Here is a 13,547-nt window from a genome sequence, read left to right as displayed (position 1 = left end):
ATAATTAAATAGATGAATAAATAAACATCATCACAATCAGAAACATCTTCACAATTATGGCGCCCGAACAGGTACCGGCGTCGTGAGAGTAAAGTTTTGTTATTGATGGCTAGTATGAAGGATAGTATTTTGAAGTAATACTCAAATTTGTTACCATGGCGACATTAGAAGATTTCATTAAATTAGGTAAGGAGATAGGATTAGATGGAGAAGAGTTGAAAGATTTCGCGTTAACGAAAGAGAAAGAATTGAAAGAAGAAAAACAATATCAACGTGATGAACGAGCAAAAGAAAGAGAAAGGGCATTGAAAGAAATGGAAATGCAAGATTTAGAGAAGCAGCGGGCGCATGAAATTGAAAAGCTAAAGCTAGAAATTGAAAAGGTGAAACTGAACGAAGGAACTGATAGAATTTTGAAAACCGAATCTGTTTGTGCACCAAAATTTCCAAAACTACCAGTGTTTAACGATCAGTTAGACAATATTGATGCATATTTGTTGCGATTTGAAAGGTTTGCAACAAATGCAGGCTGGGATAATAATGTGTGGGCAGTAAGTTTATCATCACTGTTACAAGGAAAAGCGTTGGAAGCTTATCAGCATTTGTCTCCCATCGAAGCAAGAGATTACGATGCTGTTAAGGGAGCTTTGCTTAAGTGTTTCCAGTGCACAGCTCAAGGTTATCGTTCAAGGTTCAGGAGTGCTAAGTTTTTCAAGGGCGAAACGGCTATGCAGTTTGGTAATCGGTTAAATAATTATTTGAGACGGTGGATTGATTTGTCAGGAGGAGAGAAATCATATGATGGATTGATGGATTTAGTGCTCATGGAACAGTACATGAATGCGTGTGATAAAAGTATGGTGTTATTTTTGCGAGAGCATGATGTAAAGAATTTTGAAGATCTGATTCGCTATGCAGAGTTGTATGTTGAAGTGCATGGAAATCCGAGCAAGAAGTTGTTAGAACGAGATAATAGGGTTGCAAAGGATGTGTCGCACAGCGAGTCTAGAGTCCAAGACGCATCAAGTGGCGGAGTGTCTATTGTTCATAAGGGTCAGTTTCGTAAGTGTTTTGTGTGTGGTGGTTCAAACCATGTGTCGCGTGATTGTTACTACAAATATGGTGCGAGACCTAAGGATAAAGTTGTGAAAGGTAAGGGTGAGAATACGGCTGCTTTTGCTGCTAAGCATGGAAGGTTGAATGTTGCGAAAGGTGAGGTCGAAGGTGTAGCTGTAGAAGTGTTGCGAGATCAAGGGTGTGATACTGTTCTGGTCAAAACTAGTCTAGTGCCCAGGTGCAAATTTACGGGAAGGTATGTCAGTGTTAAAATGGCAAATGGCATGATTTTCACCTATCCGGAAGCTAACATTCGAGTTAAATGTCCATTCTATGTCGGAAATACTTTAGCCGCTTGTTTAGAAAATCCTGTGTATGATTTAGTAATAGGTCAAGTGGAAGGGGTTAGACAAGATGAAACGGTCAAATTAGGAGCAGTAACAACTCGTCAGCAAGAAAAGCAAAAGATGAAATTAAGTCCTAAATTAAAAGTAAAAGAAGTGCTTACTGTAATGAAAGATAAAGATTTAGCTCAACAACAGAGAAATGATGCAACGTTGAACAATGTGCGAAAGTACGCGGAAATCAGAAGGCAGTTTAAGAAATCTGATAATGAATATCACGAATTCGTTTTAAAGAAAGGAATTTTGTACAGAAGAGTAGTTCACGCAGATAATGTCACTGAACAGATAGTTGTACCGTGTGAGTTAAGAGACGCAGTTATGGAGATTGCCCATAGTTCATTAATGTCAGGTCACTTGGGAATAAAGAAAACGCTTATGAGAATTCAAAACAAGTTCTTTTGGCCCGGTATGCAATCTGAGGTGGCCAGGTTTTGTCGGTCATGCGATCCATGCCAGCGTACCGTAGACAAGGGAAGAGTGTCACGTGCGAAGCTAGGTAGAATGCCGATGATTACCGAACCATTCCAGAGAGTGGCTGTAGATATCGTTGGACCCACTGAACCGCGCGCAGATGACGGGTCACGCTACATTCTTACTATTGTAGACTACGCCACACGTTATCCCGAAGCCATTCCGCTAAAGAACATTGAAACTATAAGTGTTGCGGAAGCGTTGATGTCTGTTTTTAGTAGAGTAGGAATACCCAAGGAGATCATGAGTGATAAGGGAAGTCAGTTCAGGTCAGATGTGATGAAGGAATTTAATCGGTTGCTATCGATAAAAGGCATTAGCACAACACCGTATCATGCAATGTGCAATGGATTAGTAGAGAGATTTAACGGTGTGCTAAAGAAAATGTTAAAGAAAATCGCGTTGAGCAACCGATGCAGTGGCCTAGATATATCGATCCGTTATTATTTGCATACCGTGATGTTCCCCAATCTAGCACAAAGTTTCCCCTTTCGAACTCATCTTTGGCCATGTCGTTCGAGGGCCACTTAGCTTGTTAAAAGACTTGTGGGAAGCGGGCGAGTGAAACATTAAAGACGAGACTAGGACCGCATATGAATATGTAATTGATTTGCAAGATAGATTAGCAGATAAATGCAAATTGGCGCAGGAAGAATTACACAAGTTTGGTGATTCCTTCCAGCAGCATTACGATAAGAAGGCGAAGGACAGGTACTTGGGTACTTGAAGGATGGCGTTTAGGCTTCTCTACTACTGGCTAGTAATAGTAACAAGCTATTGATGTATTGGCGAGGTCATTCGAGGTTGTAAAGAAAATAAATAAATGGAATTACGTGATTAGGGTTAACGGTGTTGATAAGAAATTCCACATCACATGCTTAAGCGCTATTATGGAACGCGACGAATGCAAAGGCAAACGATCGACTGGCGAGCGAGGTCATGATGACGCAGATGACGTCATGTCAGACGACGCCAAGGATATGAAAGTGGCGAGCGTTGCGGTCATTCGAAATGAAGAGGAGGATGGCGATGTTGATGTAATTCCTAATTATGTACAAATGAGAATGTCAGTAATGTTTGTGTAAACGCTGATCTTACGGAGCAACAGAAAGCCGATGTAGGACAGATTTTGAGTAAATTTCAGTCTGTTTTCACCGATGTTCCAGGTTTTAAAACGAGCGTAATTGATCATAAGGTGAAACTTTATGACGAAAAACCCATAAGGAGCAAACCATACCCGTCCATTTGCGTTACAGAAGGGCCAATACATAGAGGGAAGACGTGGAGCGTATGCTAAGACTCGGATTGGGTCGAGTATTCAATGTCCCCGTATTCACGCCGATGATTTGCTGTGAAAAGAAAGATGGCACCAATCGCTTTTGTGTCTAGATTTCAGGAAAATTAATAAAGATTACTGTTTTGATTGCTGAGCCCATGCCGAATCAAAGTGATATTATGACTAAAATTTTCAAATAGTAAATATTTTTCCAAAATAGATTTATATCAAAGGGATACTGGCACTGATACCGTTGAGTGAAAGAAAGCCGTAAAGTAATGCATTCCAAACCAGCAAGGGATTTACTACAGTTTTACAGTCATGCCTTTCGGTTTGATAAATGTAGTGCTACATTTTTAATGATCTAATGAGGGATTCTATATTTAACGACATTGAGAATGTAGATAGAGACTTTGTCGATGATATACTCATACATACTGAAAATTGGAAAGATCATATAAAAACTTTAGGAATGCGTATTAGCAGTAATTAAGAAGGCAGGTTTAACAGCACGTCCGTGTAAAAGCGAGATCGGAAAGTCGAGCATCGAATATTTAGGGCACTGCGGTGGGAGAGTGGGGCGTTTCGTCTACCACCGACGATAAGGTAAACCGTGCTTATAGCCGTGGCTAACCGCGGAACGAAGAAGGAAGTTAGATCTTTTCTCGGGTTAATGGATATTATAGACAATATATCGCTGATTACGCTACATTGCGTCACCTCTTAGTGATCTTACGAAGAAATCCGTACCGAATAAAGTGTCATGGGAGATTTGTCATCAAGATGTTTTGATAATTACGGAAAGTTTCTTGCTAACAAAACCCCATATTAAAACCTTCCAGACCATGAGATAGACAGTTCATTGCTGGCAAACAGGATAGCTTTTAAAATTTTTTTTACATCAGACATCGGAGTTAGGCGGCAGTTACTACTACAGGGTTTTTCCCCCCCCCCCCCCCCCCCCCCCCCCCCTAAAATTGTGGGGGACAGAAAAACGAGCGATGGCCGATCATGTATGCCAGTTCGTAAGCTGAGAAGGCGGAGGAAAGGAACTAATAGTGTAGTAGAAAAGGAGTGCTCTTAGCGATCATTTGGGCTAATGAAGAAATGAAATATTCAGTATCTGTACGGCAAAAACATTTTGTAATCGAAACAAGATATCAGCCTCTCAAGTATTTGCAAAACGTCCTGTTCAGTTAAATGCCCAAGGCTTAATGAGATGGGCCATGCATTTGCAACAATTCAGTTTTAGCGTTAGAAGCATTAAAGGAGTCGATAATGTCGGTGCTGATTGCTAGTAGATAGGAGTTTGAGACTGCGACTATCAAGAAATTTGCCAATTTCTTTTTAGGGGGAGATAAATTTAGGGGATGATAAATTGTCATGCCATCTCAAACGGCAATTGTCATGGCGTGCAAATGAGCGGTTTAGAGGTAAATCAGTGCAAGCGAGTAGTTTGTGGTGGTGACGTCATTGCTGTTTGCGTTGGACTAGGTAACCTAGTAGGCTTATGCAAGGGTTAGGATCCTTTTTGGCAGCAACTAGCAGAGCAAGCAGACATTATTTGAGGAGTGTGACGGTCCCGGGTTGTGGGTCACACTATGTCACATCGAGACATTATTTGAGGAGTGTGACGGTCCCGAGTTGTGGGTCACACTATGTCACATCGGCTGCTGACAATTTATTGTTGAATATAAAGAATTAAGGACTATGGTTGTAATGTGTGCTGATTCACTACCGGCTTATCACTGTGGCGGATCCAGGGAGCTGAATGCAGTTATTTCCGAATCTCTGGAATATCTTTGTGGTTGTGAATCGAAATTTGAAGTGAAATTTGAACACTGAAAAGTCTTGTGAGTGACAGAAGATCTGTGATTTAATTTATTTGTGATGTTAAGTGAATATATCTAGTGATAGCTAGATAAAAGTGCCATCGGTAATATATATATATTCTGTTTGTATACTATTTCTAAAACCAATAAATTATAAATAGTGTAACTATGCTTTTATATTCTACCACCAATAACCACTTACTCTCATGAAACAACGGTGTCTTAACCGTGCCGGCAAAACCCTAAATAAATAAATGAATAATTAAATAGATGAATAAATAAACATCATCACAATCAGAAACATCTTCACAATTATGGCGCCCGAACAGGGACCGTTTGGTTGTCGCGTCGTGAGAGTAAAGTTTTGTGACTCTTATTGATGGCTAGTATGAAGGTTAGTATTTTGAAGTAATACTCAAATTTTGTTACCATGTATGAGCGACAGCCTCTTAGCAGATTTCATTAAATTAGGTAAGGAGATAGGATTAGATGGAGAAGAGTTGAAAGATTTCGCGTTAACGAAAGAGAAAGAATTGAAAGAAGAAAAACAATATCAACGTGATGAACGGGCTAAAGAAAGAGAAAAGGCATTGAAAGAAATGGAAATGCAAGATTTAGAGAAGCAGCGGGCGCATGAAATTGAAAAGCTAAAGCTAGAAATTGAAAAGGTGAAACTGAACGAAGGAACTGATAGAATTTTGAAAACCGAATCTGTTTGTGCACCAAAATTTCCAAAACTACCAGTGTTTAACGATCAGTTAGACAATATTGATGCATATTTGTTGCGATTTGAAAGGTTTGCAACAAATGCAGGCTGGGATAATAATGTGTGGGCAGTAAGTTTATCATCACTGTTACAAGGAAAAGCGTTGGAAGCTTATCAGCATTTGTCTCCCATCGAAGCAAGAGATTACGATGCTGTTAAGGGAGCTTTGCTTAAGTGTTTCCAGTGCACAGCTCAAGGTTATCGTTCAAGGTTCAGGAGTGCTAAGTTTTTCAAGGGCGAAACGGCTATGCAGTTTGGTAATCGGTTAAAGAATTATTTGAGACGGTGGATTTGATCGAGGTGTTGTCAGGAGAGAGAAATCATACATCCTGTGATGGATTGATGGATTTAGTAGCTCATGGAACAGTACTCAAAAAAATGAATGCGTGTGATAAAAGTATGGTGTACTTTCGTATTTTTGCCGAGTGAGAGCATGATGTAAAGAATTTTGAAGATCTGATTCGCTATGCAGAGTTGTATGTTGAAGCGCATGGAAATCCGAGCAAGAAGTTGGTAGAACGAGATAATAGGGTTGTAAAGGATGTGTCGCACAGCGAGTCTAGAGTCCAAGACGCGTCAAGTGGCGGAGTGTCTGTTGTTCATAAGGGTCAGTTTCGTAAGTGTTTTGTGTGTGGTGGTTCAAACCATGTGTCGCGTGATTGTTATTACAAATATGGTGCGAGACCTAAGGATAAAATTGTGAAAGGTAAGGGTGAGAATACGGCTGCTTTTGCTGCTAAGCATGGAAGGTTGAATGTTGCGAAAGGTGAGGTCGAAGGTGTAGCTGTAGAAGTGTTGCGAGATCAAGGGTGTGATACTGTTCTGGTCAAAACTAGTCTAGTGCCCAGGTGCAAATTTACGGGAAGGTATGTCAGTGTTAAAATGGCAAATGGCATGATTTTCACCTATCCGGAAGCTAACATTCGAGTTAAATGTCCATTCTATGTCGGAAATACTTTAGCCGCTTGTTTAGAAAATCCTGTGTATGATTTAGTAATAGGTCAAGTGGAAGGGGTTAGACAAGATGAAACGGTCATATGTACTCTAGGAGCAGTAACAACTCGTCAGCAAGAAAAGCAAAAGATGAAATTAAGGGTGACAGGATGCCTTCCTAAATTACCCCAAAAGTAAAAGAAGTGCTTACTGTAATGAGTACTAAGATAAAGATTTAGCTCAACAACAGAGAAATGATGCAACGTTGAACACTCTCATTGCGAAAGTACGCGGAAATCAGAAGGCAGTTTAAGAAATCTGATAATGAATATCACGAATTCGTTTTAAAGAAAGGAATTTTGTACAGAAGAGTAGTTCACGCAGATAATGTCACTGAACAGATAGTTGTACCGTGTGAGTTAAGAGACGCAGTTATGGAGATTGCCCATAGTTCATTAATGTCAGGTCACTTGGGAATAAAGAAAACGCTTATGAGAATTCAAAACAAGTTCTTTTGGCCCGGTATGCAATCTGAGGTGGCCAGGTTTTGTCGGTCATGCGATCCATGCCAGCGTACCGTAGACAAGGGAAGAGTGTCACGTGCGAAGCTAGGTAGAATGCCGAGGAACTTGATTACCGAACCATTTCCAGAGAGTGGCTGTAGATATCGTTGGACCCACTGAACCGCGCGGTGTGCGGTCAGTCAGATGACGGGTCACGCTACATTCTTACTATTGTTAGACTACGCCACACGTTATCCCGAAGCCATTCCGCTAAAGAACATTGAAACTATAAGTGTTGCGGAAGCGTTGATGTCTGTGTTTAGTAGAGTAGGAATACCCAAGGAGATCATGAGTGATAAGGGAAGTCAGTTCAGGTCAGATGTGATGAAGGAATTTAATCGGTTGCTATCGATAAAAGGCATTAGCACAACACCGTATCATGCAATGTGCAATGGATTAGTAGAGAGATTTAACGGTGTGCTAAAGAAAATGTTAAAGAGAATGTGCATTGAGCAACCGAAGCAATGGCCTAGATATATCGATCCATTATTATTTGCATACCGTGATGTTCCCCAGTCTAGCACAAAGTTTTCCCCTTTCGAACTCATCTATGGCCATACCGTTCGAGGGCCACTTAGCTTGTTAAAAGACTTGTGGGAAGCGGACGAGCGAAATATCAAGGACGAGACTAGGACCGCATATGAGTATGTAATTGATTTGCGAGATAAATTAGCGGAAACCTGCAAGTTGGCACAGGAAGAATTGCGTAAGGCAGGTGATTCTTATCAGTATTATTACGATAAGAAGGCGAAGGACAGGTACTTGAAGGAAGGCGATAAGGCTTTGCTACTATTACCTACTAATAGTAACAAGTTATTGATGCATTGGCGAGGTCCATTCGAGGTTGTAAAGAAAATAAATAAATGGAATTACGTGATTAGGGTTAACGGTGTTGATAAGAAATTCCACATCAACATGCTTAAGCGCTATTATGAACGCGACGAATGCAAAGGCAAACGATCGACGGGCGAGCGAGGTCATGATGACGCAGATGACGTCATGTCAGACGACGCCAAGGATATGAAAGTGGCGAGCGTTGCGGTCATTCGAAATGAAGAGGAGGATGGCGATGTTGATGTAATTCCTAATTATGTACAAACTGAGAATGTCAGTAATGTTTGTGTAAACGCTGATCTTACGGAGCAACAGAAAGCCGATGTAGGACAGATTTTGAGTAAATTTCAGTCTGTTTTCACCGATGTTCCAGGTAAAACGAGCGTAATTGATCATAAGGTGAAACTTTATGACGAAAAACCCATAAGGAGCAAACCATACCCAGTCCCATTTGCGTTACAGAAGGGCATAGAGGAAGACGTGGAGCGTATGCTAAGACTCGGATTGGTCGAGTATTCAATGTCCCCGTATTCCACGCCGATGATTGCTGTGAAAAAGAAAGATGGCACCAATCGCTTGTGTCTAGATTTCAGGAAAATTAATAAGATTACTGTTTTTGATGCTGAGCCCATGCCGAATCAAAGTGCTATTATGACTAAAATTTCAAATAGTAAATATTTTTCCAAATAGATTTATCAAAGGGATACTGGCAGATACCGTTGAGTGAAGACAGCCGTAAAGTAACTGCATTCCAAACCAGCAAGGGATTTACTACAGTTTACAGTCATGCCTTTCGGTTTGATAAATGCTAGTGCTACATTTTAATAGATTAATGAGGATCTTATTTAACGACATTGAGAATGTAGAGACTTTTGTCGATGAATATACTCATACATACTGAAAATTGGAAAGATAAGATAAAAACTTTAGAGTGCGTATTAGCAGTTATTAAGAAGGCAGGATTAACAGCACGTCCGAGTAAAAGCGAGATCGGAAAGTCGAGCATCGAATATTTAGGGCAATGCGTGGGGAGTGGCGTTTCGTCTACCACCGACGATAAGGTAAACCGTGTTCTCAGCATGGCTATACCGCGAACAAAGAAATAAGTTAGATCTTTTCTCGGGTTAACTGGATATTATAGACAATATATCGCTGATTACGCTACCATTGCGTCACCTCTTAGTGATCTTACGAAGAAATCCGTACCGAATAAAGTGTCATGGGAGATTTGTCATCAAGATGCTTTTGATAAATTACGGAAAGTTCTTACTAACAAACCCATATTAAAACTTCCAGACATGAGTAGACAGTTCATTGTGCAAACAGATGCATCAGACATCGGGTTGGGCGCAGTACTACTACAGGTATGGGAAAACGAGCGATGGCCGATCATGTATGCCAGTCGTAAGCTGAAGGCGGAGGAAAGGAACTATAGTGTAGTAGAAAAGGAGTGTCTAGCGATCATTTGGGCTATGAAGAAATTTTATCAGTATCTGTACGGCAAACATTTTGTAATCGAAACAGATCATCAGCCTCTCAAGTATTTGCAAACGTCCTGTCAGTTAAATGCAAGGTTAATGAGATGGGCCATGCATTTGCAACAATTCAGTTTTAGCGTTAGAAGCATTAAAGGAGTCGATAATGTCGGTGCTGATTGCCTCAGTAGACTAGGAGTTTGAGATGGACTATCAAGAAATTTGCAATTTCTTATTTTAGCGGGGAGATAATTGTCATGCCATCTCAAACGGCAATTGTCATGGCAGTGCAAATGAGCGGTTTAGAGGTAAATCAGTGCAAGCGAGTAGTTTGTGGTGGTGACGTCATTGCTGTTTGCGTTGGACTAGGTAACCTAGTAGGCTTATGCAAGGGTTAGGATCCTTTTTGGCAGCAACTAGCAGAGCAAGCAGACATTATTTGAGGAGTGTGACGGTCCCGAGTTGTGGGTCACACTATGTCACATCGAGACATTATTTGAGGAGTGTGACGGTCCCGAGTTGTGGGTCACACTATGTCACATCGGCTGCTGACAATTTATTGTTGAATATAAAGAATTAAGGACTATGGTTGTAATGTATGCTGATTCACTACCGGCTTATCACTGTGGCGGATCCAGGGAGCTGAATGCAGTTATTTCCGAATCTCTGGAATATCTTTGTGGTTGTGAATCGAAATTTGAAGTGAAATTTGAACACTGAAAAGTCTTGTGAGTGACAGAAGATCTGTGATTTAATTTATTTGTGATGTTAAGTGAATATATCTAGTGATAGCTAGATAAAAGTGCCATTGGTAATATATATATATTCTGTTTGTATACTATTTCTAAAACCAATAAATTATAAATAGTGTAACTATGCTTTTATATTCTACCACCAATAACCACTTACTCTCATGAAACAACGGTGTCTTAACCGTGCCGGCAAAACCCTAAATAAATAAATGAATAATTAAATAGATGAATAAATAAACATCATCACAATCAGAAACATCTTCACAAGTATCAATATCCTGTTAACATTGTTATCATTATTTTCATATTACCATCATAATTTCCTTGTTATTGTTATTTCATTGTCAATATTGCTATCATTATCATTACTGACAATATTGTTTTCATTATTTTAATCATATTTTGCTGTTGTGATCAGTATCATTGTTGATGTTGCAATTCATATCATTATCCTTATTGTCCTTACTATCTGTCTCTTTATTCGAAAAAAAAAAACAAAAAAAATCCCCCTTTTCTCAATTTTCCCCTTCTTTCTTATCTATCCTTATTTTATGTTTCATCTTTTTTCATTCGTTTTTCTTCTCGTTCACCTCATATTTCCCCCTTCTCTGCCTTTGATTTTGACTTTGATCTGTTTCTTCTTTTTCTTCTCCTCTCTCCCAGCCCCTTTTCATGAAATTTCCCTTTTACTTCATTATCTTCTCCTTCCAATTCATCTTTCCTCTCTACATCTTATATTCACTCTTCATCCTTTACTCTTTCTTAGTCGCCTTTGTCTTCCTATTCTTCTTTTCCTTCTCCCTCTTCTCCCTTATCTTCTTACTAATCATAAAACATTACTCATTAATTTTCCTTTTTCTCTTTCCTTCACTTTCTCTCTCTTCATTTTCCCTCATACTCCTCAAATTCTATATCTATCTACTGTTTCATCTTCCTCCTCCTCATTCATCTCTTCCTCTTCGGCATCCGCGTTAATCAAAATTTTCATATAATCCAAAATAAAATAAGAATTCATGTAACAATGATGAAAATTCACCATCGATTGAATTATCACACTCATAGAGATGACCCAATAAACCCTTATGTTATATGTAATTCAACTGAAATAACCATTCTGATGCTTCACTTGTAAATTAATTATCATTTCCTGTTCTGAGTGTTTTTTTTTTTTTTTTTTTTCTCAAACAGTCTAAAGAATATGATAATGATTATAAAATAAAAGTATTTTTTTCATGGCCTTGTATTAAGTTCCAGTTTTCTTTCCTTCCTCTCTCTCTCTCTCTCTCTCTCTCTCTCTTTCAATTTACTTAACCATTCAGTTTATAGGTTAATTCTCTTTCACACATTGTTTCTCTTTTAACCGTGTCCTAATAAACCCTTTAGGTAAACAAGAGGCGTAAACGCATACACAAGCAAACTGCTAATCCGTTTAGATACCTTTTTCTGCGTCAATTTCAGGCCCAAAAATGATTGTCAATTTACCAGCATTATCGTTTGTTGTCGTTTCGCAAGCCTACTTCACTTAAACTGTTCATTGAAAACGACTAAATCATGGTTTTAGAGCGCCATTTGACCCGCCATTAAGCGTATTATAAAGCAATACAATTTTTAAGTGTTTGATAGAACGAGAGTACATTTTTTGCGCCGGGGACAACCTTGTCATTGCAAGTGTATATTACATTAACCACAGCGATACAGTATTGGCAGGGCGTGGGCTTCAGGGGGCTGGGGGGGGGGGTGAAGGAGGACGTGGGATGGTGGCCTCGTGGGGAGGGAGGGCGGGAGGGAGGGAGGGGGGACACCTGATGGCTCTGCGGACCTGTGCTCGTTACGTCATGAAAGGTCATTATCCGGATAAGTGTGTCGTTATTACCGCACTCCACATCGGGCGACGTTATTTATTTTCGTTACATCATCAGGCAGATAAAAAGGGAGAGGTTGTCGGTATATGACTGCGCACTTTTCATTAGTCTAAAGGAAGCACGTAAAGAAAGGTATTGGGAAAGGCACTATAATAAAGATGACAAAAAATCACCAACAAACATTTCAACGTTTTTAGTTCATACAGATTTTATCGGAAAGGAATAATAATGCCAATCAATTCTCACAATATAATGAAACAAAAGCTCTTCACACAGAGATCTTATAATGTATGATATCAAGATATTGCTATATCAATGATCCCTAAAAAAAGGTTTAGGCGACATCCCCCTGAAAGACTGCTCGGTGCCCGCGCTCACTCACCCAAACAGACACAGAGTAACCATAGCCCCGAGCAGCCCGAACAACCCGTGTCTCAGCGTGGCAAATAGCGCACAGTCCCATCAACCCTAATAGCACGGAGAACTACATGGATCCTTTCAGGCCATCATACTTCAGCAGCAAGGAGGAAGCAGAGCCATCTAGTGAGAAGGGTCAAGCGTATCCCTTTGGCCCATTTCACTTCACAACAACCCAGAGGCAGAGCCATTCAGTGAGAAGGGTCAAGCCCGAGCCTTCAGCCCATTCATCTTCTCCAACAAAGTGGAAGACGCAGAGCCTTTAGACAAGGGAGGAAACCAACGAAAAGAATAAAATCCAAAATCAGTAAATTAATCAGGGATAGTACCCTCACCGTCCCTATTTTAAGTCCAATTATTATAAATCCTACATTAACGACGCCATAAAATCGAAACGACTGAAAACACGAAAAATCCGAAAGTACTTTAAGTCCACGGAGATCAAAGTCGAGACTGAATCAGGAAAGGTTAGCGAATAAATACAGATGATCGGTATTTATAACAATGGGATTGAAAACAGCTTCTGCTATCTCACGTAGCTTTTAAAATATCGCGGTCACAAAAACGGTAAGACGAAAGCTTTGGAATCAAGCTCGCATAATGCTGCATAAAGACCTCCATATCTCCGGAAGACCAAAGCCTTAAAATTTAATCAAAACCACAGGTACACAGGCTGTTCAACGTTAGTATCAAAAGAAGAAGAAAAAAGTTCTTTGATGATAGGATGGAGATAGGTATTTCGTAGAGAGTAGTGTAGCGTTCGTCCGTCTTCACGGCCGTATTTCCCCCGTGTATCTCGGTCTACACCGTCGAAAGATTGGTAAAATGATAGCGTTTGCCACCATCCGTTTAATACGTATTTTGATGGGAAGATAATTGTGTGACAAGAAGTGTGGAAAGGAGGGA

General features: G+C 39.9%; 2 protein-coding genes across 2 annotated transcripts; both read left to right on the top strand.

Moving 5' to 3' along the window:
- Positions 1–155: 155 nt before the first annotated feature.
- LOC147467049 (uncharacterized) lies at positions 156–2,658 on the top strand. Its single transcript, XM_086532896.1, has 2 exons — positions 156–2,301; positions 2,549–2,658. Exons 1-2 carry the CDS (start codon positions 156–158, stop codon positions 2,656–2,658), a joined length of 2,256 nt encoding a protein of 751 aa, XP_086389022.1.
- A 2,815-nt stretch (positions 2,659–5,473) lies between these two features.
- Positions 5,474–12,696, top strand: LOC147467048 (uncharacterized). Its single transcript, XM_086532895.1, has 6 exons — positions 5,474–6,062; positions 6,278–6,900; positions 7,140–7,260; positions 7,480–8,778; positions 9,432–9,692; positions 12,557–12,696. Exons 1-6 carry the CDS (start codon positions 5,474–5,476, stop codon positions 12,694–12,696), a joined length of 3,033 nt encoding a protein of 1,010 aa, XP_086389021.1.
- The last annotated feature ends 851 nt before the right edge of the window (positions 12,697–13,547 follow it).

This window comes from Penaeus japonicus, unplaced genomic scaffold (assembly GCF_977035675.1).
Source record: "Penaeus japonicus unplaced genomic scaffold, GWHDUDI00000001_assembly GWHDUDI00000038, whole genome shotgun sequence".
Classification (NCBI taxonomy): Eukaryota; Metazoa; Arthropoda; class Malacostraca; order Decapoda; family Penaeidae; genus Penaeus; species Penaeus japonicus.
This window is presented reverse-complemented; position numbering and strand designations above follow the sequence as displayed.